The sequence below is a fragment of the Austrofundulus limnaeus genome, unplaced genomic scaffold, assembly GCF_001266775.1.
Source record: "Austrofundulus limnaeus strain Quisiro unplaced genomic scaffold, Austrofundulus_limnaeus-1.0 Scaffold40, whole genome shotgun sequence".
Lineage (NCBI taxonomy): Eukaryota > Metazoa > Chordata > Actinopteri > Cyprinodontiformes > Rivulidae > Austrofundulus > Austrofundulus limnaeus.
Window position 1 is genome coordinate 1,126,985 of NW_013952442.1, and position 25,963 is coordinate 1,152,947.

Genomic DNA, 25,963 nt, shown 5'->3' on the forward strand with positions numbered 1-25,963 from the left:
CATCAGTGACTTTTTTCTTTTGATAAGTGAATAGAAAATAGGGACAGAGAGAAAAACAGAGAGAGAAGTAATTAGAAAGATTGAAATAGCGATTAGAAGTATATTAAATATACACCAACAAAACACAGGACCACACACCCAACATCTCTCCGCTCACCTGAAAAATAAATGGATAAAAACATGGAGGGCATGTATAAATATATACGCATACCCATACATATATAAAGATATACATACACTACATTCATGTCTACATTCATACATATTGTAAATATATACACACAGACATATATACACAGTCAGTGACCAGTCAGAACCCCCCAGATCAGAACACCTGTTTGTGAGCAGTTGTGAACATGTGTGTATATACAAGATTTCTCCAATGGAATATTTAATAGTGACTGTGGAGGACCGAGACCCAATCCCCAAGACACGAGGCAGACATAGGGAAGACCAGAGCCCAAGGGCCCGAGAGGGATCCCGATAAATAAAAATAATTAAATAAACGGTACGATCATGAAATGCTGTTCATACTAAATCAAAATATCTAAGGTATTTTATAGGTTTGATTCATTTTGTATTTTGCTCTCATTTTAGATCAGAGTGTGGGGCTGAGAAAAAAGTACAACAGGATTTATTTTGTGAGGCAGAACTTGCATCCATTTGATAAATTGTTGGGTTAATACTAATTTATGTGACAACACGCGTTATGGTTTATTGCACAGCCGTGGGTTTTTCCCTTTAACCTTGCCCAAAACTTTTAAAAGGTGAGTCAGAAGCTGGAGGTTGTACAGAATTGCTATTTTGTTTGAGGACACTTTCAGCCCAGTGGATGTTTGCCAACATCAGGGGTTTGCACACTGGTCCCTATGGAGACCTGTGACAATGATACCTATCCCCTGGAGAACTTGTAACTTGCTCAAAGTGTTAATTGTATTGCTCAGTACGCACATTTTAAAATAATTATTTTTCTTACCATGTTATCACAACTTTTACATCATTACACAAAGATCAAAATTAGCCCAGTGATTTTTTTTTCTGTATTAATTCCTCAAAAACAACTGGTCAGCAAACAAATCTGAATGTAGCACAGGATACCTTCAGGATCCATGTGATCAGGCAGCCCATTACGTGTGGTGGCTGGTGCCATGATGGGGAGAGCCACAGAGTCTGCAGAACACAAAGCCAACCTCAGCTTCTTCTTTGCATCACTGGGGACAAAAAAGAAAAAATAAACATTATCAATACCATCAATGACATGGCATCCTTTGCTTGAAAAATCCGACACTAGGCAATTATAAAAATGTTTTTTCAGGGTGTTGATAATGTAACCTGAAAGAAAACTTGGAATCATGTTGCTGTGCCGTCTGGCTGGCTGAGTCTGGGAGGTCGTCAGCAGAAATGTTGTGCAGAGTGTCTTCTCTCGGGGCGTCGTTCACATTGTCCTCAACACAAAGATCTGTGGATACAGATCACAGAAAACTCTATATTTTGTCTAATACAAGAGCATTTCCTTTGTGCGCATGCAAGTTTTGTTCCCTGACCTCCTGGTCCATCATAAGAGGCCCCTGCTGAGGCTACGTCACTTGGACCGGGCCTCTTGATGTTCCTGTACTTGTCCAGGATGTCCTCAGCTGCCTGGGCTTGATTGTTCTGTCGGAGCAATGGCTCATCTGACAAACAGCAGAGAAAGGCCACGTAAACATAAACCCCATCACGGTGCAAAAGTCTTTGGCAAGCAAGGAATTTCTAAACAAACCGTTACTGACCTTGTGGGACACGTTCCTGGGCTGCATCGTTTTTCTCTTGTTTGTCTCTTTTTTTAAAAGCCGTGATCGGAGCTGTGGAGGAGAGACACACAATGACTGACCAGGGCAGAGTAACACCTCTTTTACTTTGAAATAACCACAGGCTCATAACGTTTCACCTATGAACAGCCACTTTAGTGTTGAGTTATTTCTGTTGATGTATAGTTATTTGAAAAAAAAAATTTAAAAAAATAGTTGAGAATGAAACCTTTGGCTTGCAGCTGAATTTCACAAAGGTCCACAGTGATTTAGAAAACATTCAAGATAAAAAGAAATGCAAAAATTCCTAAACGTTTATTCAATCAACAGTGTCGCTAACTGAATAAACATGAGTCTATACTTTGGCAGCAGATGAAAAACTTAACGAGTTATCTCCACACGGAAAATTCCATTTTATGCAAACGATGGCATGACACTAGCAAAACCAAAATACGGGGAAAAACAAAGGGGGTGTTAAAACAGATGCACGTATGAGGAGCGTGACTGTGTGACTTGGGCTACACCATGTCACATCACAGATCTACAGCTACAAAGCAGCGTGGCACGCGGCCGCCGGCTCCAGCAGCACAGCTAGGCTTGGTGAAGATAGCGTGGAGGCGTTACCTGGGACGTCACTCTCAGCCGTCCAATACAGCACTGTGAGGAACACAACAGACAGGGTTTGGCCTTTGGAGCACAGGCTGCCACTCTGCAGGGCAACTGACTGAGCGTCACCGTGCAGAGCAACAGGATAAACACGACTAATGCCACTAAGAGTTTGGCAAGAGGCTGACTTTAGGCTTCAAAGCGCTCTCGTTTCATGTGCACACAGTTCTCGATTTTCTGAATATCACTTTGTTGTTTATTAAAGAAAGAAAATCATCATCTCAAAGAGTAATAAGCAGCCCTTCCATGTGGGCACAGCTCATTATTTTCCAGACAGATGTATGAGAGATAGTTATAGAGTAGAACAGCAGCAACACATGTGTCATCTATCAGTGCTGATGACAGAGAGGTCTATCTAATGACCATTAGCTGCTTGCTGACAGCACTGCTGGGAGGGCTACAGCCACATAATCTACACAACTAAAGCTCCTTTAGTGACTGATCAGCTTTGAAAAGTCTGCAGCTTGAGCGATCTGGGAGAAAAAGAACTGGACAAGTCTCTGCAGTAATGTCTACCAACAAGAAAACTATTTTCCAAACAGAATTTTGTCAGCAATGGATCATCACTTTCTGTCTCGAAATAAAAATCAACTTTGCTTTGCTCTTTAAAGCATCATTTTTCATGTCACTTGTGATTAAAAAAAGTTTTTTGCAACTATGGCAGGAAATCAAAGGGTGCTACCAAAAAGAAATCACTTTTAAATGAACAGAATTTTTCTTCCATTTGAGAGAAAGGATGCTTAATAAATAACAGGATGTTTTTTGGTTTGTTACCTTTAGGAATGGCTGACACAAAACGTTTCTTCCACCACGGTCTGTTGCGATCAGACTTCTCATCATCACTGTCTTTCCTGTCCTCCACCTTTGAAAAGGTAAGAAGTGTTTTAGAATGAGACAAAAGCAGTAAGTCCATTTAAAGGAGACAGACTGCTAAAAATGAAAACTAAAATATGTGCCTGAGAGCTCATATTTTGGTGTATGAACTTATTCCCAATATTTTAGAATGGTAAAGAGATAAATAAATAAAACTTTTTGGCCACTTTTGTTTGGTAAATCTAATTTAGTCAGTATTTCAAATATATTATGAAAGACAGTCACTTCTAAAGTACATCTTTATCACCTCTCAAATTTTTTCTTTCAAAATCTGATGTCGTTATTGCACATATAAATAGCTGAGCAAAAAACAAATTTTAAATAAAATCTTGAACCTATTTGTTACCAGCAACCTGTCACCAAGGCACAATTTGTTCCAATTTTTTTCCTCAGAGAAAAAAACAAAACAAAAAATAAAAACCACCAACACAATCTGCCTGACAAAAATCAAGACTTTAGCACCAATAATGTGATTCTCAAACATCATGGTCATCATTTTATCCCTTTTACAAGAATTTTTAACTAATGATTTTTGCTATCACACTATAACCCTTAAAAGAATGGCCAAACAACCTTTCTGAACAGGTTTTTATCACTTTAAAAGACTTAGAAGTCTTGAAGAACTACTAATATAAACCACTTTAAATTATTACAAAAAACTCTGGCTTCACTCAAGCAAAAATATGAAGAAATGAGGAGAGCTTTGAGTAAACATGAGCTTATTATTATTTTTCCCCCACGGTTGAAGAGAAAAAAAAGGTTTTTTTACGTTTAATGCAGTGTTAACAAAAGTTGATGTAAAAAATGTTTCTGTGTACCATTTGCCTTTATCAGCAACATTTTTATATTTGCCTCTGAAAACCCCAACAATACAGAGCAAATGACCAACAGTTTTTTCCAGGGTTTTGATTAAGTGATAAAGAAATTAAAGTGGAAGTGAAGCTGGTGTATTTATTTAACAGACAGGCTGTCACATTGCTCTCTTTTAATAGGTATGGTGTTTCAATAATCTGGACCAGTTCAAAACAAGCATAAAATGATGTCATCTTGTTAAATTCAAATTCAAAAATACTTTATTGATCCCAGAGGGAAATTAGGTACACCTAATTTTCCTCTGGGATCAATAAAGTATTTTTGAATTTGAACTGAATTGAATTTGAAAAAAGGGGACATAATGCATTTCCCTCAGAAGCTGTAAACAGAGTCTAAAATCACTTTTCTTAAGTGTTTCTAAGCTGCTCTACTCAAACACACAATTCATGTTACCTCTCCTTTCAGGGAGTCTTTGCTGGGTGATGAGGAAGGTCCTAAAGCGAAGGCCCCAGCAGGGTCACGCTCTTCAACTGCCACCCGTCTGTTAAGGCCGGGGTCACTTGTGGGCCGGCGCCCAGGGCACACAATTTCAGAGCTGCGACTGCGCACCAGCCTGTCAGGGAAGGAGTGGCGCTGCTTTGTGTGCTCCAGCTCCCCCTGGACCAAACTGTGTGGCGCGAAAAGAGAGTGGCGTGTCTCAGGTCCCAGGGCGCTGGCTTCAGGGATGGGTGGATCGGGGGGAGGGTGGTTGGGCCTGGGATAGTGCACTTTGGGTCTAACTATTGTCCCAGTGGAGGAACCTAAAGTCATAAGAGCAGAAAGAAAAGGGGATGAGAAAATGCTCATCAGCTCACTGCTTATTTCCTGCCGGAGAACGTTTTAACTGTTTTTAAAGACTTTCGTCAATCAAAAATATTTTCTTTAAATTGAAGTAGTACAGTTGTTTGATATCCAAACATCCCACCTACTCCTACAAAGCAACAGTCAGCAGAAAAAACAACCTCGTCAAAGAATGGGGGAGAAAGTTAAAGAGAGATAGATGTTGGTGGGAGATGAGCCCTAGGTGTAGGTAGGCCACCTGTTCCAAGGGTAGACTCTCTCCTGAACTGCTTCCAATGGCAGCCTTGTGCCATGTGCACAGTGGGACAGGGGGACAGTGCCAAAGAGCCTGAGGTGAGGTCTCTCAGCCTGTCATCCCTTCACCTTGCCATAGACAAACAGCCACTAGCATTCCTCTCAAATACCTACCTGTGCTACAAACAAAACATGCAGCAGCAGAATAAAACACTATACACGAGACATTTCATTTAACTAGTCATATGACCTCAAGTCAGAGTAAAGGGCAGTGGAAATCTTTTGGTTAATTCTGCATGGTTCAAGCTGCTCTGTGACACCATGACATTAGTGCAGGGACGTAATGGTAGTCATTTCTAGCTTTCATTGTGAAACATGGTGAGTGTGCAAATTACCTTCACCAGAGGAGAGAGGATCAAACATGGCTAGTAAGGATTCAGCCTGTGAAGGTGGAGAAGTCAGATTGTGGGCTCCTGCAGGAAGACAAAAAAAAATAGATGAAGCTATCAATGGTGTTTACTAAACCAAAGATGTATACAAAAAAAGTATGCAGCAAGTAAAAATTAAATAAAATAAGAAAACAATTAGGTAAAATGAAGTTGGCTCTCTAGTAAAGAAAATAAATACTATTTTTTCTTCAGTCAGACATGCAGCTGTCTGCCTTTTTTTCTCCTCCCGTGTGTCTTCTACACACACTTTCTTGTTTACCTGTTTCTGCAGGACGTACAGCGGGCTGGGTTATGCATGTGTGTGTGTGTGTGTGTGTGTGTGTGTGTGTGTGTGTGTGTGTGTGTGTGTGAGAGAGAGAGAGAGAGAGTAGCGCAGCACCGAGGCTGAAGGAGAGTCAACAGACCAGACGATCATGCTATGTTAGCTGTTCCACCCTCTGACTGCTGCAGGGGCGTGTCTTAGAGAGAGGCTTTTATACCAGAACACAGCTGCTGTGACGAAACCGTGGAGAAGACACGTCACCGTGGAGAGCCGTTAACCAATATGCAAATTAGCCTGCAGTACCACTGCTCTACCCATATGAGCAGCAAAAAGATGTTTTTAGACCAAATATTACAGATTTGAACAAATACGCATAAAAACATCAAAATTTGCACAGAAATAGTACTATATAACATTTTAGACACATTCTAGACAGTTTATCAGCTAAAAAAGTTAATTTTGGGTTAAGTTCCTCTTTAAGTAAGACTTTCACATTTGAAGAGAAAATCAGTGGTTTGGGCTTTTGACTAATGTGGATTTAACCACATATAGACCAGAGGTGCCCAAAGTGAGGCCCGCGGGCCAAAATTGCCATTGTATTTGGCCCACCAATAGCTGCCCTGGTTACTAGGTTGTAACTGCCTGCAGTCCTCTGCAGAAGCACTGTTCTGCTGTCAGTCAATCCATCCACTGGCCCAATAGCTATGTAAGAGGCTGCAGTGCAGACAGTTGACTTTATCTTTGATTTATATTAAGATAAAAATGAAATAAAAGTAACTAAAGAAGATACAGTATATAAACTAGCACACAAGTAGATTTGAACATTTTATAAGACCACAAATACTCAGATTTTATCAACTTGTGAAATGAGCCTTTGCTGCCCGACCACATGTCAAACATTCTCCAAGAGCACAGGCTAAAAGAATAAACAAACAAAACGTGGGCCACCACACTGGCTCCTAGCTTAATCATAAAAAATAAAAAGATTTAAGAAGCATTTACATTTCATGTATTATATTATTGCATTTGGCCCACAGCCCTTGGATAGATTTTCATTTTGGCCCTGTCAGGGAAAAGGTTTGGGCACCCCTCGATTTAGACAATAAAAAGCTTTGCAGGGAAGTGGAACTGCCCTACCGTGGCTCGACTCTTCCCCATCTGGACTGGTCACAGAGTCCTTCCCACCAAAATCTGAACTGCACTCCGACCGCAGGTCCTCGATCTTATTAGGAATGTCTTCTGACGTTGCACTGATACCTGTGGGACACATGGTTATGCAGACATTAAGGACAAAAGAGACTCAATATCACCTCTGCAGAGAGATGTTTTTAACTTGACAGCAGTCAACAAAAATAAAAACTGCATGTGCAGAGGTTTTGAAACAAAAGAGGATATTTGTCTCTTTAGACTATGCTGTATGGTCTCTCTCAGGTGGGAACCCGGTGGGAACTTTAAATTGGTAGCGTAAGCTCCCATGGGTTAAGGGAGAGACACGGATAAGAATGATCATCAGAAGCAGACTATCCATCGGCCGGATCCTGTGGGAGTTTTTCCCTGTGAGCAGAGCCAGGAATGTCACCGCTGGCTTCTTAATCTACGGAACTGCTTCACACGCATCACCACTGCGTGTCCACCTGAGCCCACGGACAAGACAACCAGCATTAACCTCTGTGTCATTCAGGGAAATTTACACCAGTGCCACTATGCAGGTTAAAAACCCTCCCAGAAAAATGAGCACGCTAACAAACAAACAAACAAACAAACAAATAAATACATAAAAATAAAAATGTTAAAAAAGTTGGTTTGTTTTTATTTAACCTGAAAGTAGCTACAGTTTAAATATTAACTTTCCAAAAGACAAAACAGACTACAGAGTCAAACCGAAACAGGGCAGATCTATTCAAAAAGAAAAAGAACAAAGCAGAGGAAGTCGTTTAGACAAAATATGAAAGGGAGGGGTTTTAAAGTCATACCTGAGACAACGCTGAGGCCGGGTGTGCTGGGTCTGGAGCTGACCTCTCTGACCTCCGTGTCATCGGACGTACTGCCGACCCCAGAACAGCTCTCCAGCTCCTGAAGACGCTCCTCCTGCTTCAGATCTGGGGCTTCTACAGGGGAAACCCAAAGCAAAACGAAAGAAGAATTTTAAAAAAAGTGAGACAACAAAGAGTTCTGTTCAGAAAAAAAAAGCAGACAGCACCGTGCTTACTTTATTTTGCTACAGACGGTTACTCTACATTTCAACCTCTTCTTTTATTATTAGAAAAATAAGCATGTCCATACAAAATATATACAACAAATGTACATAATCACATCTTATAACTGCCAATCCAAACAATAAAGCTACCGTATCCAATTCTTTGGCTACCCAACGGAGCTGTTGGGTCGAACCCAGAGGCTTCATTCTAACAGCAGCGCTCATTTGCATGCTCGTTAGTAATAATGTGCTGGTGAAGGGCTCTTCTGAGTGCAGTTTTCTGCTGCCTGGCCATGAAACAAGCACTCCACGTAAAGAAGGCTTGGGATCACACCATTATTGAGCAGAACAGGGGAAGCAAACGGAACAAAAAGCAATCAAGACACTCGTGCATGACATCTTTTTTTTTTCCTTCCACTACACATATTGAAATAAAGCACTGCTTTAATTACCATAGGCCCAAGCTTTTCCAAAAAACACTTAATGTTAATAAAGCTCTCTATTGATTTTCACAAAGCACTTATTTTCAAAATGGGAAGTCAAGCACAAAATTTCTAATTGATATAAGATTAGTTTTGACTGTTCAATTATTAAGCACAGATAAAGGGTAATGTGTAACTTTTTAAAAAGTGCATTTGCACATAAAAGGCATCACATGAGATTAAACTGGTGATTACTGGAGTTAAGAAAGAATGTTCCTATGAGGCAGCAAGGTGGCTCAGTCGGTTGAGCTGTTGCCTCTCAGCAAGAAGGTTGCCAGAACAAATCCCAGCCCAGGATCTTTCTGGGTAGAGTTTGCATGTTCTCTCTGTTCATATGTGGATTTGTTCCGTTGGTTTCCTCTCACAGATCAAAAACAGGTTAAATGGTAACTCTAAATTGTTCCTAGGTGTGAGTGAATGGTGGTTTGTCTTGTTTGTCTCTATGTAGCCGTGTGATGGACTTGTGATTTGTCCAGGGTGTACCCCGCCCCTCGCACTTTGACCGCTGAATATGGGCACCAGTAACGCCTGTGAGCCTGAAAGGAAGAAGCGGGCTAAGATAATGGATGGATGGATACTCCTGTGAGTCACAAAGCAGCACAGTGCTAAGACTACCCAGATAAAGAACTGACACTATACAAGCTGACAGTAAACGGAGGACAGCTGCTGTCCTTGTGCTTCCCTCCCCGCTGCTCTTTCACAGGTGCAAACACACCTGGTGGTCCCTCCAAGGAAACCCTTAGCTGCTTTTTACTGGCACGGGCAGATCTGCCCTGAAAGACAGGCAAGAGCACGCAAATATGATGACAGATGCACGCACGTTATTGGTGTGGAATGCAGCACCACCACACCTGGTGTCCCATCCCCCCCACACTACATTGAAGAAACATAAACATGTGCTTTAAATGCACAGCTGAGGCTGTCATGCGGCTGAAGCACAATAAACGGGACGATAACCGAAGCAAAAATGTGTGCGTTGGAGCGGAATAAACCTGCTTGCACACCTGAGTCACTGGGAAGGACCTCCACACTCCAGGCTTCGCTCGTGGTCTCTGAGATGGTGGAGCCGTAGGGGTCCAGCAGAACTGAACCGGAGCCAGGAAGGCACAGCAGGCTGCCGAGCATGCTTTCTGCAGCTGCCCCTGAAAACAGAGAACAGGAAGAGGCAGCGTTAACATATTTCTGGTAAAGGAAAGTGTTAAACCAGCAATAAGACAAACACAGTTACGAGTTCATAGCTTTGACAAAAGATTGCACATAAAAGCAACAAGTGTGATTTTTATAACAAGCATACTGATGTCCATCTCAAAACTAAATAGATTAAATTTGCAATCAACTTTTTAATTCAAATGTTAGTTTTTTTGTCACAAATTAAAAAGATCTCTAAATTCCTGATTTATTTGAAATAAAGTATAATATAAATACAGAGAAAATGAGCTAATTTTCTAAAATAAAAACTTCAAACTAGTTGATATTGAGCATTTTTACTGAATGACAGGAATAATTTAAAAGCCTAAAACAATAAACTGATCCATCACAGTGTGCCCTCAAGTACATCTGAACAACAAAAATGACTTGAGATAAGCAAAAAATATGATCCACTGAGCTGTGTGAACGGATTCTGGATCAGAGACAGTGAGTTCTACACACAGACACATTAAGAGGTCACATACATTACATAGTGGGACCCACAGGCCCATCCACCACTGTGCCAGAGGTCAGAGGTTAATAGCACCATCTCATCCCTCACTGGCCTCCAGGGCCGTGACTTTGAGCTGTTGATTAAACGCAGCATAATTCACAACCAAATTACTGCTTTGTCCACCCTCCTACGAAGTCTTCGGCGCCTTGTCTCTCCGTCTCCATTTGGGAAGCGGTGACTTAACAAGGCGGAAAAATGCAGAGGAGGGGAAACAGAGCCAGCAGGTGTGAGTGGGAGTCAGTGTCCAGGGCTCAGGACCAAAAAGTCAACCTGTAGTGGCTGCACTCCCTGCTACACATTGCTTCCACTTCATGTCACTCTCTCACACACAAACACACACACACACACACACACACACACCATGAGCACATAAACATACCAACACCCAGGCAACAGTGTGAGCTGCTTTTGGCGGGGGCAGAACTTTCATTGACAGTGGGAGAGCTCTATCCCGCTGTCCATGTTTACAGTCCTCAAGGTAGGGGCGCAGAGTACTTGTCTTTCAGGTGGATGATTAAATGAGTGGCGCAACAAGAAGTGAAACAATTAGAATTTCTGCCTCATTATCATGGTAATCTTATCAGAGGGATAATGAGGTATTAATGGATATTTAATGTGCATCTCATAAACCAATCCCTTGGAGAAAACACATAAGGAAATCGCTGTAAATTCACTTAATGATGGAAAAGTCCCCCAACGCCATATTCCGAAGAATGAAAAATGGTGGATGCAAATGAGAAGGAACCAAGGTCAATAAGACTGCAGGGACTGAGTGAATGTCAGCAAATAAAAGAGGGATAAGCAGTGGGAAAAATACCAACAAAATAACTAAGAGAAATACAAACATGCAGACTAATATTCAGTCTGTGGCTAGTTTCACAGTAATGGATCTGTTTGGCTTTAAATGCCTTTTATCTTTCCTGTTTGGTCCTAACAGACTACTGAAGCTGTTCATGTTACACATCAGCTAATTATTATTGCTGGCATAAAGTAAGCTGACGTGTTTTAATGTTCAATTTACAGGAGCATCTAACAAATGGAAGAGCAACTATCTGTTTAGGAAAACTGATTCAACAGTTTTATGAAACAAAACCACAAAATGTGAAATCTGTCATTTCTGCATCAAAATGTAAATATGGTGGTGTTAGTCTTAAATTGTGAACACATTATACAATGCTTTGTTTAAAATCAAGTTATGACTTGCATTACAGAATAAAATTTGAATTTGCAATTAAAGATATAAAACTATGAAAGACGCCCAAAAATAAGTGCTAATACAGGCCATTTTTTCCACCAAATCTATTCTCTGCATCGAACATTTAAAAACTGGATTTCATTGTAAAGGCTGGGAAAAAAGAAGATCTTTTGGTGCCATTTCACCCAAAAACCACAAGGTGATGACATTTCCCAAAGTCTTTTAGAAAACAGTCTGTGTTGAGCAAATAAATGGGCCGAGCATGTTCATTAATTTGCTTCTAATGTGCACAGAGAATTCCTACACACAAATATAACGAAAAAGTGCTGCACCTGCTATTTCCTGCAGTCGATCATCATCCATATTTGGGTCAAAGTCACTGCCAAGCACATCAGTGCTCCAGGTTTCACTGACCGTCTCAGAGATGTCACGGTCATCTGTCAGACCCATCATATCCCTGATCTCAAACTTGCGCAGTTTGTCATCCAGGTTGTCCTGTGTGGTGGCTGGAGGAGACATATGGTCATAAACAAAGTAAGACTTTACCTGCTCATTTTTCATCATAATCCTTCTGTCTTTTATTCATTTATAGGCCTTTTTTTTAATTCCAAGAGACGATTTTTGCAACATGCAAAGATGAAAGCAGACACCATGTTCATGCTCCAGAAGCTGCAGAGCCTCTGCCCCGTTGTTCTCAGATGGTTCAGCTCCCAGCTCAGAAACAGACTCCCGATCCAGGTCCAGCGAGGACACAGAGTTAGAACGATTGGATGGTCCTTAGGTAGGTGAACAAACAAACTAATAAATACATTTCAATCATACTCCGTAGCTTATTATAAAACTGTTTATGACCTTAATGTATTTGATTAAAAGAAACTGTTTTGTGATGTTTAAATCAGTCATCAGGCGACAGACTCACCCTCTGAGATTCCTTCCAAGTTGTCACTGCACAGCGAGAAGCGCAACGTTTTATCTGGTTTCCCATGCAGCTTAGCATCATCCGCAGGGCCATCCCCTGAGGCCCCATCGCCCATGTGCAAGTTCAAAACCTGCAAAGCAGCAAGAAGAGCAAGAGTGTGATTATAAGTACACGACTGTAAACCTTGCTCTGACATGAGACATTCCTGCTACAGGTATGACTTAACTCACAGACACCATTAAACTTCATCTGGATCAGCAGGCTATTTTGCTATAATGTTCAAGTTGTTATTTTTTTTCTTTTTAAGTCTTGTTTTGTTCTTTGAAATACAGAATATGAGTAACACACCCAAAGAACCATAAAATACAGTCTAAGAGATCTTTCTCTCTTCCGGTGGCAGGACATTATAATGCACTGAATTTATCCCATCATCTCCCTGGCAAATGAGGACATTAATTCAAGTCACATTACCTCATTCTCTGACATCATCCCAGGGACAGTCTGAGGGCCAGTTCCTAGTGAAATTACGAGCACCTCCTCTGGCATCAGCTCCTGTAGGGACTCCTGGGAGCTGGCCTCTGCCTCCCCCTCCTGGGCTATGTTGGTACGGCTGCGGCTCCGAGCAGCTGCTGGTTGGTGGGTTGTGGGGAATGTGACGGAAACAAGTGTGATTTTTCACTCACAAATAATGTTCTACTATTATTTTTACTTGGAACAGCCACAAGCAAACAGTAAATCGGAAAAACTACAGAGCTGGTCTAAAAAGTACAAACAAAATTCTACGCTGTCATACCAAGGCTTTGCTTACATTTCCTATTTGAGAACAATACAATGACAAATTGGTAGTTACCGGTACATGTTTATTATGAGTACTGACTGCCAGCTGACCTTTACAGTTGCAGTGGCTTTATTATATGAGATTATAACAAAACATTTTTATCTTTAACAACATTGGTATGACATTAATATAGGTCCTGTCTTATTTACAGATGTTAGGCTAAAGTTAGTTGCAAAAAAACCCAAGATATATTTAAGAAAATGATACCCTATTTTGACTGTGCCATGTCATAAAAAGCCAGCCTACTAAACTAATATATGCATGCATCACTGCTATACTACAATAAAATTTGAAAAAAAAAAGACGAAAGATGTGAAAACTTGGCATGAACAAAAAGACTATTTTTAAGATTGTTAGAAAAATAACGCATTTAGACTAACAAAATAGGACATTTCAGAACACTTATGTTGTGTGGCTAATAATTACAAAATACAGATTATATTAGGTTATTGAATTACATACACAGGAAAAAAGCTACCTGATGTTCTCAAATTGTTCAGAATGTGTCAAACCCTGGATTGTGTTTTGAGTTTTCACAAGCATTAAACACATCAAATTATGATGCCATCAATTTGACTGACAAAAAAAATGTTTGTTTTACTTCATCCTCAATAATACCTTAAACTATTGTCATGTGACCTCATACCCCTGAGGAGTCAAACAGAGAAGTCTGAAATACTTAAATTTGCCATTATACCTGATGAAAGTACAAATCAGTAGGGTTGGGTACTGAAATCTTTATCTACCACCAACAACATTAACATAGTATAATAAAACACAGAATAATGTCACATCTCTGTGCAAAAAAGAGAGGCATAAATAAATAAAGCTTGTTTTAAATTTTTTTTTCAAAAACATATATTCTTTGTAGCGTTGTTTAAATGTTTTTTTAACCTAAAATACACTTCTAGTACAATGACAATGAAATATTTGTAAAAATGGAACAACTGGGTACCAAAAATAATTATAATGGTAACATTACCCAACCTTATTGATAAGAAGTGTTTAAGCAAACACCACCACCCCCACCCCCACACTACCCGGTAATGAACAGCCAAATTCTGCTTAATGAGGAGGCAAAGCATGGGAGGAAAAACAAACGATAGGAAAAAACATTTTAGCTCTTGCAATGAGCAAAAGCCTTGTGAAAGGCTAAGCAGACAGGGTGAGGGCACATGACATCAGCGCTGATGCATAACAGAAAGCATGGTCACTGTGCAGTTTGGAGAGCAGACTGAGTGGAGTTTAATGAGTGTTATCAAACACGAAGCTGGGTAAGACAACAGATACACGAGTTAGGTTCTCTTTAGTTCTAACAGAACTGACCGACTACCCACCAAAAGGGGTTACTAATGGAATGTGAGCGGACAAAGTGGTGGCTGTGGAGTCCCAGGATGTTATAGCAGCTAAATGTTGTCCTGGTCATTCATTGGCAGCATAAAAAAGGAAAGGAGAAGGGAAAGGTAGGGAGTTGGAGAAAGAATAAACAGTATATCTCAGAATTGACTGTATTTGAAATATCACGTAATACTTAAATTATAAATAACTGTTTTTTGACAGTAAGCAGAAATAGTTTACCGTACTTCTGATCAAAGACTGATGCTACAGCATTATTTGCCCTAAAAAATGCTAATGAAGGTAATCTATGCATTTTTCCATCCATTCCAATTAGAACCAGTTCATTTATATTTGGTAATTTAATTGGTTGTCATTTCTGTAATTGAACCTTAATCTAGGCCATGCTAATTATGCTTCTAACAAGCTGAGAAGTAACTCATTAGCTTACCATAAAAGACAGAATTTCACAAGCCATCACCGCCGGCTCGTTCACAGCTTTTCATTAAGCTAAAGATCACACTTGAATTTTCTAGTTCTTATTTTAAAGTTTGATATTTCCACAAAAAAAAGATCTTCCAGTAAAATTACAAGAGTTTGCATCATATCGAGCACATCAATCATCAAACTAAAAACCAGAATGATAAGCAGAGCCTAGAGGCAGTGGAGGAAGGTACCTATGGGAAGTCTGTTCTTCTTGTTGGCAGGAGTGGTAGCTGGGGAAAGCTGGGGGGTGTTGGAGGGAGTGAGCTCCAGGCTGTTGCTCTTCACGGTTCGAGACTGTGGCACATTGGCTAGCAGGGTCTCCAGGGCCATGTGCTCCTCCTCTCGAAGGTGGTCCCCTGCCGTCACACTCCGAACAAAGTCCACCTATGTGGGAAGCGGAAAGCAATATGTTCAGTACTATCATAAATATATATTCATGGGAAGATAAAACTGGTTTTAAAGAATCGTGTTTATTGTTTCTGACAAGTCTGCACTTGTCTTTTTGATTTAATCTGCTTTAAAAATGAAAAATGATATCTAAGCTCCTAAAAGTCCATAAATAATGATCATAACATATTATTGTATGCACAAACAATAGCACCGTTTTGTTTTTGTTCCCTCCTGTATGTAAAATTTTAGTAGACTTACTTGGGTATTTTGCAGACCATCAGAGATTCTAAATGCATTAAAATTGAATAATGTCCTTTTTTGTAACAGAGGATGAGATACAAGAGACTGTCAACATGTTAGATGTTCTACAAAATGAAAAACCTACCAGTGCAAGCAGCTGGTTATGGGTAATATAGACTGCTGTCCTACTGAGGCCTTCAAGAAGGTTCATGGAGGACATGGGTGGGGTCTCAACAGCTCTTCCTCCAATCACCACATCCAGAAAGGCAGCAACACAACCCTGCCAAACAAAAAATCTGAGAAAATAACTTCATACAAAGCACAAGTAATTTCTTAATACTAAATCACTGACAATGCTCTTAAAAAGTCCTTTAACTTTTTTAGTGGTTACTCCTTGCTTTGACCACATATTTGTAAAAACTAAATTTAGCTGTATTGTGAAATCAGCCCCAGCCACTGAAGCTTACACTCAGGAAACAATCATTTAAAACACATACCTTATCAAATTTAGACAAACTGCTTTTTCGCCTTGGGTCTGCATCGTCATCAGCCATAGCCAGCTGCTGCAAAAGCTGCCCCACCTGTGCAACAAAAGGCAAGCAACATCAGTCTGCAGGTAAACGTTTACAGAGTGTAAACAAGTGAGAACAGAAGTGCACTTGCCTGCATTAAATTAAAGCGAGCCACCTCGTTGATGGGTGCGTCTGAGATAATACCATACTGCTCGGGGTTGACTATGGCGGGGCAAATGAAGCAGGTCAGCAGCAGGTCTGTGCACATGGTGCGCATCTCTCCCACCTCAAGACGTTCTACACATGATAAAGTCTTGTACATCTGGGACACAATCCAGCGCAGGCTGTGAGGAAAGCAATAGGTGTTTTGCTTCAAGTAGCCAATAAACTTGTTTACAAGAGCGACCAGCTTGGCTTCATTGGTCTCAACAGCTGCCTGCACTTTTCTCTTGTAGTCCTCAGAACCTTTCTCTCCAAAGCGTTCCTGCTGCGCCGGGGTGAGCCGCTCAGTCACCTTGGACGGGTCTGTCTCCAGGTGGTCCTCATCCTCCACCAGCAGCTGCATAATGGGTTCATGAAGGGTTGCAGTGAGGAAGAGCTTGGCTGAGTACAGGCCCTCAGAAAAGAGCTTGAAAAGAATGCTGAAGGCACAGGTCCCTCGTCGGAGAAGGCGGCGAGGGTTGTCGCTCTCCTTCAGCTCAAACTCTACAAGGTATCTCAACACCTGGGAGAGGGAGAAAAGAAATGAAATCTTACAGAAAACGTCAAACTTTACAAAAGTTGATTTGATTACTCAATTTTTTAGCTTCCTGACCTGCAGTAGGTAGCTCTCATCCTCCTGCATAATGCAATTGCCGTAAAGTGAGGTGAAGACATTATGTATGACACCCTGGGTGTGCTCCTGGTTTAGTCTCTCTCCTGCCACAAGGCAGGATGCAACCAGTCTGGGATTTTCCCTCAACCTGGCCAAAAACTCTCCATAGATTGTTTCCTGGAAACCCAGAGTCTTGTAGCCATCTATAAACTGCGTGTCTTCCAGCATTTTGGCATGTTGGCAGCACTCAGCCGGGGAGGCCTCCGCACTACAGAAGAGAGGTTTCATTATAACAACTATAATGTGATTTACAGGTTATTGCTCTGAAAGTTGGTTTTGTGTTTAATTCAAGTGGATGAATCTGTATATATACAGAATTAAACACCCCTCATTTTAAGCAAAGTATACAGATTTGTATTCGTTGGTTAATATTAGGAGGGTGTAATTCTACAAGACAACCTGACATACAGTGCATTCTGATGTGATGCAGATTTATAAAGTCCTCTATTGATTTTTATTACAGATTATATTTTTCTACTCTAAAAAAACAAGCTCTTTATTAAACATGGCTCTGATTACCGGTAGATATATTTAAATAGTATGCTTAAAAGACAAGAACGTCATAAGTATTTTAAAACCTCAAAAAACAGGGAAACTAAATTTGACTCAGTTATTTAATGTGCTAGTTTGACATTTATTGTCAAGTTGTTTACTTTTTTTTTTTTACCACAACTCTAAAGTATGTATCAGTTCACAGAAGCAGCCACTCCTAACATGTAAAGTTGTACATTTTTATGAACTTAAACCACCACAAGATCCAATCATTTTCTTAATTTGGCGAATCAAAAATAATCACAAGGTAGCAATAGGAAAAAGTCCTCAATATCAGTGCTTTTGTCTTAAAACGGTGTTTTGCTCTTGCATGTGATTGTTGTATCAGCGCCTACAGATTCATTATGCTGTCACACTAGGTGAGCTTTAAGAGTGCGTCATGCTACCACAAACTTAAACAATGCTCTGCAGACATGTGCCATCAACATTTAGATCAATCAATAAGTGTGTGCAAGTGCAATTACATCACTTAACACATAAAATAGCTTCCAACTAATTTACATCATTAATTAGCATTTTTTGGAAATGAAGTCCACAACAAAAAATTTAATTAAAAAACTTTTTTAGAAATTAGCATTTGTTTTACCATAGAAATGTCAACAAAACAAACTAACTGTTATTTTCAAACTAAATCTTTTTCACTCTAAACTTCTACTTTCTGTACAGTGGAAAACTGAGAGAAGACATGATTCAAAAAAACTAATTAAAGTCATTAGCTTTTCTAAAGTCAAATATCTGTCTAAACTGGGCCTGTCACTTGGTTTGTATTTGTAGCATAATTCCTGTTGAGGCCAAGTTGCTGCAACTGGTTTGACCTGGTCAGAATGAGACGATCGAGGTTGATCCTTTGCTGCTTGGCGATCCAGGCAGCCCGGTACAGCCTCTCGGCTGTCTTCAACACATCACTGTTGAGCCTCTGAATCAGCTGCTTCTCTGATGCCACATACAGACGTTCCTGCTTTAGGTGGTGCGCCAGAGTGTGGATGTCTGGCTTCACCATCTTCACAGACTCACTCAGGCAGAGAAGGAGATGACTGGAATACAAAAACATAGATCAGAAAAAAAATGGTCAATGAGATAATTATATGAAACAAAGACAAAGTTTTTTTTTTTTTAAAAAGTATAATTAATAAATAATGTTTCCTGGCTATCCTATTGCGTGGGTGAAAAAAACTGTTAAATGTAAATTGTACTTGTCAAGAACAGCCAGCCTGTAAAAACAGAAACGTCTAATGTGAACCTGAAACTGTTTTTGTAAAGTGTGGAAAAAATAACTCAGAATGATAACATCAGTTATCTCTGCTTGTGTGTCACTTCCTTAAAACATAAGGAAGCCAGTATTTATGGTTTAAAGATTTCAGTAATAATTTGCAACTACTTTCATTAAATTTTACAACAATCAGCAAAAATACACTTAAAGATATTTAATAGCAAATTGTAATTTAATAATTCTATTAGGGAATTTAAAAGTATAAATAACTGTATTGTGATCTAGGCTGTGTGACTAAATAAGCAGGCAAAGATGGCACCTAATAAAAAGCAGTTCCATCATGGAAGAGTGTGATCATTTTGAAATAAAAGAAAATTGAAGGAACAATCATGATGAAACAGAAGTTTGAGGATTCAAGGTCCAATAAAACTCTTCTATTGTTTGAATTAAGAATATAATAATATTAGCCTGCTGAGAGGAAAACTTTTACAGTAACACAATCAATTCTCTTTGGTTTGTTTGGTTTTTATGCATGTTCGTTATTTTAACTAGGCTGGATGAATAAAGGAATGTACTCAAACAAAAGCAGGCAAAGTTTTATTTCCACAAAAAAAAAAACTGTGTGAACATTAGTTTTCATGTTAAGATTAAAACATAGAAGTGGTCGTTTGCATTCTTTATGTTTAACACAGTGGCTCCAATGACCACAACAGACAGACGCAAACGTTTTCTGAAGCTCCCAGAGACACTATAAAGAAGAAAATGCAAATCACTTTTTTCCCAAGATATACACAGTCAAAAATATGCAACTCAAGCAGAGCACATGAAATTTGGAGGATTTCTGAGTTTATACTTTCCACAAAAGCCTCTTTGTATTTGGTTGTTACCACTAAAAACCACAAATTTAACCGTGAAATGACACAAGACCGCAGAAAACTGCCTGGGAGTGGGAATGACTCCAAGGAAGTGTCATTCCACAAAGGATAACAAACACCCAAAATGTCTGGGTGGACACGCCTGACAAAATAAATTTGTTATGTGTACTGAAACAGAAAATGATGGGTTGTACAATAAATCACTGTTACAAAGCATAAATAAGTATACTGATCATTCCTAAATAATATTCTAAAGAGATAGGCTACTCACAAATAACGCTAATCTCCTATACTTAAAAATTGCTTTTGTGGTTTTTGTGATAATGCACACTGGGGTTTTGGCTATGCCTCTACAGTCAAATTACTCAGAATATACACAACAATATAGAAGCCCAGACAATATGGGCAGGTGAGGAAACAGAGAGGTGTATGTGGAGAAGTCTTCTTTTAATAATAGAAGAGAAGTTATTCTTTCAGCCAACTGCTGCAACCAGAGAAGCTTCTTTTTATTGCTCCACTTAATTTACCCCTCATGGCTGGAAACTGCAGCAAAAAGCTTTACATTGTGGCAATGTTAAAATTATTTTATAACTTCCAACAGGGGTTAACAATATGAATATGTTCATATTGTAACAATATTAATAGAGTTAATGCAAAGCACAACTACAACTTGATATAACCCCAGAACAACCTGAGCATATGCAGACAACAGCAACTGACAAGTTAGAAAAAAATCTCCATTAAAAACATGATCCTGAAGTCAATAATTTAAAATATTTTGCTATTAATGTTGGAACTGGTACTTACGAAGAATTAAAAGTTTACCTTACACTTGTTTTTGTGTCTTAGATGCACACTGCCGTCCTGCTTGCTCGGACTGGCTTCTAAGAAAATGTAATCTAACTGATAATATTCTTAAGCAACCACTTCAAGATTAGCTTCTAAAATTAATAGTCAATTTCTGTTTCACAAACAGCAAACTTATCTGGCCATGGTAGGATACAATATCAGTCTGTGTCACAGTTATTTATAACTCACATTTGATAACATAAAATGAGCCCTCCTCCAAATACTTCTGTGAGTAATATGCTGAATCAAAAGAGCTAAGATAATGGGGGTTGGTATTTGCACATGATCAGATCTCAGCAAAATGCTGAATTGTTTATTAGCAAATATTGCTCTCAGATATATTATGGCTGTTGCTTTGTAAATTAAATTGAAGATCCCAGCTATTTGACCTAGTAAGAAAAAAAAAACAGCAAATAATAGGGAAGTCTACAACAACTCTTTTGTCTCACCTATAACTTAAGTTTTAATTATTCATAAACTGAGAAACTAAACCACAGCTGACTTTGTCGTTTTACTGACATATATAGAGAGGACTACTTTCCATCCAGTCACAAATATTTTCAGTAATGAGTAACATATCTGTAATAACTAGTGACCTCTTCTTCCCAGTAGCAGATCAGTGAGGTTTGACACTCAGGACACACTTCCACATCCAGTCATATTCTCAAATAAGCACATTCCTCACAGAGAAGTGAAAAAGCAACTAAGCTATTAAGTGGTAGCACAGTAGTGGGCTGTCGTTTGCCCGTCAGCTCCAATACAATTCACCAATAAGAGTTAACTGGTGAGTCAGTCGGCGAAAGCGCTGAGGATCTCTGAAGCAGAAGAGAAACCAAACACAATGAGAGGGAAGGCATGGTCCAAAACATTGTGGAGGTGAGAAATGCTTCATAGTACTAACAGAACAATCACCAAATAGTTCAGAGATGACTCACGGGAAGAGTAATGGTTTCATATGTGTGCATTTGATTCATATGATAGAGTTAGAGACAACAGGAAAGCCAAAGACAAAACAAGTTACGCAGCAAGGATGAGAATTAGTTTGGAACCGCTAAACATGAGGAAGAGTACCTTATAAATACGTACAAGTCACAGAGCCAGAATAAATGTTTGGAAAACAGCCCACTCCTCCCACTACATGATCCAACACACACACAAGCTGACCAACCAATGGAACCAAGTGCTTTTAATAGATATTAAGGATTTCACTTTCTACAAAAAAATAAAAATAAATTTAAAAAAAAAAGCTGGCTCTTGAGCCAACATCCTTTTCACACTTCCCTTTCTGACAGCTTTGTACATTGCTTTACAAGTAAATAGAATAAGAATGTGTAATTTATAAGTGATTTTTTAGGGGCATCTGTAATTTTGTGAAGTGTTTCAGAATGACATATTAGTTGTTTTTTTTTTAAACAAAGCGGTTTAGACAGAGTTGTTAGAGATCTTCAACTGGGCAGGATGATACAGAAGAAGCAAAGACTCCAGCTCCAATATCCCATACAGATTTATCCCCCTGATATAGGGAGCAAAGTAACAATACTAATACAGAATAAGGGCATTTTCTCATCTAAGGAGACCACTAACCTAAAGGATCAAACATTTATTTGAATAATATCAGTTCTGACAACTAATCAAAGAAGTTCAGCGATGAAAAGGCCTTTCAAATAAGAGGTGAAACATCTTCAGGAAACAAAGGGTGTCTAGTTGTTTTCAATTAGATCGAATTAATTATTAATTCAATTAGTTTTCACTTAGGGTTGCCATGTCCTGCATGACTGAGAATAAACACCAGCATAATGTTAGACAATACATCAGGACAAAACCTACGGAACCACTGACTTACACACACTAAATATTTTATCAAGAGAAATGGGCACATGGTGGCATCACAGCACAATAGAACTATAAGGTTTGAGTCTATACAAACTGACAATTCAACCACTGACGTAAATCTAACAATGTTTAAAACAGTCAAATGATTTGTGGGAAATAGTTAACCATAATATTCTCATAAAACCGAATGATGATATCTGCAGGTTTAACAATGAATTCTCTCTTTTGTGCCACTTCCTATTAGAAACTAAAAAGGGAAAAAAAATACTGTGGGCTGCCTGTTTTGTTACCATGAGAACAATAAATGTAGTTAATGACGTAAAGTAGATTTTGCATAATTTATATTGTGCTCAGATTCACCAAAATGTCCCCTAGACTTGGGAGATCTGAAAAGAAATAGATATTTATGTAGTCAGTATTTCATAGAATTTTTACTAAGATACCTTTTTATTTAATTGGTAGAGTTACCTGGAGATTATAGCAGTCTTAACTTCACTGCAAAGCCAATTTCCAACAGTATTTTTCTCTATTCAGAGTTGGGATAATGGTTTGTTCATAATCATCTCATATCTTCCTTCATCCAGTTTCACACACTTTTATTTGAGGTGTGTATGTTTTGTGGCAACAGAACGCTCTGTCCATATTATTGGAAAGCACAGAGAGCCTGAAGATGAAAATTTGATCTAAAGTTGTATTTGAATAGTTTTAAGTTTTGTCAAGCCAGCTAACAGAAAGACAGCACAGCTGTGTGAGCGTGCGTCGTGGTAAACCTCCCTGGTCACAGATGAAACCCAAAGTCATCCTCGTCACAGATTATGTAGACGACTGTGTGAAATGCCAGGCAACATGCTGTGTGGTCAACACTACACAGTGGAAGAATATACTGTTTTGGATACATTTTATACAGACCTGATAGACATTTATTTAAACATGAGTAAAACACTATCATTTGCAGATTATAGCACGATCAATCATCAGATGTAACAGTTTAAAGTGCCAGAGACTGAGATGTAATTCACCAGTGTTTCACAATTTAAGCTTCTTTCGTTTTGTTTTAGTTTGACTGTCTGACATTTACTAAAATATCTCAATTTAAGGACATAAACACAGAAGCAGAATCTTAAAGATCATTTGTCATTGCTTTGATATTTCTGGGCAAAATAAACAATCTCCTCATAATCCTTACATGCTACAATTGGCCGTAGTACTTATTGTGTCAAATGACCACCTTTAGGCCGAACCAGTATTACTGTTTCACGATATTTTCTTAATAAATGTTAAAACTCGAACTCAAAAAATACGTTCCATTTAAATTAGCTGCTAAAAGCTGTGTTTAACACAAAGTTGTCAGTGTAAATTTAAAAAAAACATAGCGAAAAATAGCAAGACAGGCATAAAAACAAATGGTTATAAGTAACGTTCTTTGCGTCCGCTAATTAATTTCCCAGAGACCTGATGTAAAATAACATTTAGCTAAACGTAATCATGAAGCAAACTAAAACACCCTACAAGACCCGGGTGCTATATGTTTACATCAGTGAAAGATAAAGTGTGTTTGCACTGATTTGGAGGAGGTGCACAGTAGGCAACCTTGTGAACTGGCTAGCCTGCTAACGACAATCAAGTTATCTGTGGCTAACGCGAACAAGTAGGCTAACGGTAAGCTAGCTGGCTAGCTATGTTAGCTTTAGCTTTGGGCAGCATCGTTCTCTTAAACTGCAAACGTGAACGAAAACACACGCTAACGTGACTCAAGCGACTTACCAAATCTAAGTGGCCCGTACAAATCGCCCACAACGCCTCTAGACGAAGCTGATCATTGGATTTCTCGAGGAAGAAGACCTGATTGTTGGCGACTAGCGGGTCGCAGACTGGCTCCTGCTAAAACGGACAGTGGGCTGTCATATGTTGTCATCAGCAGGAGACCTGCGCATCATGCGCGCGCAGGGAGGTGTCACTATTAAAGGAAGCTTTCACTATAAAATAGTTAACCGTGCAACACAACTGTTAGGAAAACTCTTCGGTACTGTGAATTTGTAGCTGAGTAAGACACAAATGTGTACATAAAGTGCAAATTTAAACACCATTAACAAACGCTGTAAGAAATCTGAAGATTACTCTTTAGGATGACCTATTATTGGTAACATGTCTACCTAATATTCCTCTGCAAAATGCTTAAATTTGAATCAATTTATTTCCATACAGTAATTTACAAACGCAAGCAAGGTTATTTGTTTAAAGACAGAATATTTATCAATAAGCATTTTAACTGGTATCTACAAAACTTAAACTAGTTGAGACAAATAATAAGAATTAAAAACAATAACAAACTTACTTGTGATTATTTTATTGCGGAGTAATTCTTATTGATGGCCACTAGGCTGTGCTCTTACAGCAGAAAATGGTAGAGCCTTGCATACAGCCCCATAATACAGTAAATATCTCCGTGAAATGAATCAGATGCATTGATAGATCAGCTCATTGCAAGGTTGTAAACAATTATTTCTTTAAGTCAAACTGAAACCGAAAACAGTGCCTTAATAATAAGCATAACTATGTATGTTTGTTTTCAGGTGACTTAGCTACTGTTTTGACAAGCATGTCTCAGAAATGTTTCATGACCTCCTTATTTTTAGGCCTGCCCTAAACTCATTCCTTCACTATAAATAAGCCACGGGGAGCTGTGATTTTCCATGATTATTGCATGATGTAATTTGTGTTAAAAACTAAAATTCTAAAATATTTAGTATCATCCACCCATTCAACCTTTGTCTTTACCCCCTTTTTCTTTCCAGCATTTAAGAGCTTGTGCCTATCTCCAGCAGTTAAAGGTGAGAACCCCTGGACAGGTCACAAATCCATCACAGGATCAAATCAAAAAACAATTCACATTCACTCACACCTAGGGACAATTTAGAGTTACCAAATAGCCTAACAAAATGGGGTTTTATCAAAGTGTTTGTAACTTCGCTTTTGAGGTTTTATATGGATCATGTCTTGCTCTTAGAAGCCATTTGTTCCTTTTTATTTTTTGAAACATGCATATAAAATATATCTAATCCAAAAGGTTAGCTAAAAGCTAAAACAGGTGTTGAAAAATGTTGATTAGTGTAAATTATTTCTTAATGTCAGGGACAGTATATAAATAAAGAAATTCAAAAACATTCCCACTTGTTTAATCCCATTTATTATATTTTTAAATACTGTAGGTTAGAAACATCACAAAATATAAAATAGAGGAAACCTTTGCACAAAGAGATATGATTAAAAGAGCAACCTTATATAAATAATCAGTGGTCATTAAAGCAGGCATGTCTAAGTTTAGTGCTGTGATTAAGTTCAGAACATTCTTATTTTCTAATTTCTGTTTTTGTGCAAACAACTCTCAATTCAAAATAATTATTTCCATCTATAATAAAACTGAAATTTACAGTAAAGATGTTAAGGTTGCTCTTTCATTGCATACAGTTGAACATACTGTGGTAATAGTTTTAATAAGGTCTTTAGGTCAGGATGTTAAAATGATCTAATGCTCAGTACATAATTCATA

The 25,963-nt window shown here is 38.8% G+C and overlaps 1 protein-coding gene across 3 annotated transcripts in view; it reads right to left on the reverse strand.

The window, feature by feature from the left end:
- gapvd1 (GTPase activating protein and VPS9 domains 1) overlaps positions 1 to 24,306 on the reverse strand; it is a 36,482-nt gene extending 12,176 nt beyond the window's left edge. Inside the window, exons 1-22 of one of the 3 annotated variants that reach the window (XM_014007181.1) lie at positions 24,178 to 24,306; positions 18,462 to 18,680; positions 17,035 to 17,302; positions 16,372 to 16,944; positions 16,206 to 16,289; positions 15,854 to 15,988; positions 15,270 to 15,462; positions 14,595 to 14,675; positions 12,891 to 13,045; positions 12,420 to 12,549; positions 12,151 to 12,276; positions 11,833 to 12,006; positions 9,608 to 9,745; positions 7,898 to 8,032; positions 7,062 to 7,181; positions 5,609 to 5,686; positions 4,593 to 4,939; positions 3,228 to 3,315; positions 1,770 to 1,841; positions 1,545 to 1,673; positions 1,333 to 1,459; positions 1,099 to 1,211 (exon numbers count right to left, since the gene is read on the reverse strand). In XM_014007181.1, the coding sequence (XP_013862635.1) occupies positions 1,099 to 1,211; positions 1,333 to 1,459; positions 1,545 to 1,673; positions 1,770 to 1,841; positions 3,228 to 3,315; positions 4,593 to 4,939; positions 5,609 to 5,686; positions 7,062 to 7,181; positions 7,898 to 8,032; positions 9,608 to 9,745; positions 11,833 to 12,006; positions 12,151 to 12,276; positions 12,420 to 12,549; positions 12,891 to 13,045; positions 14,595 to 14,675; positions 15,270 to 15,462; positions 15,854 to 15,988; positions 16,206 to 16,289; positions 16,372 to 16,944; positions 17,035 to 17,302; positions 18,462 to 18,646 (3,451 nt within the window). In that variant the 5' untranslated portion in view covers positions 18,647 to 18,680; positions 24,178 to 24,306. Of the gene's footprint in view, positions 1 to 1,098; positions 1,212 to 1,332; positions 1,460 to 1,544; positions 1,674 to 1,769; positions 1,842 to 3,227; positions 3,316 to 4,592; positions 4,940 to 5,608; positions 5,687 to 7,061; positions 7,182 to 7,897; positions 8,033 to 9,607; positions 9,746 to 11,832; positions 12,007 to 12,150; positions 12,277 to 12,419; positions 12,550 to 12,890; positions 13,049 to 14,594; positions 14,676 to 15,269; positions 15,463 to 15,853; positions 15,989 to 16,205; positions 16,290 to 16,371; positions 16,945 to 17,034; positions 17,303 to 18,461; positions 18,681 to 24,177 lie in introns of all 3 variants that reach the window. The other 2 variants (XM_014007183.1, XM_014007182.1) reach the window with 2 other exon arrangements.
- Positions 24,307 to 25,963: the final 1,657 nt, after the last annotated feature.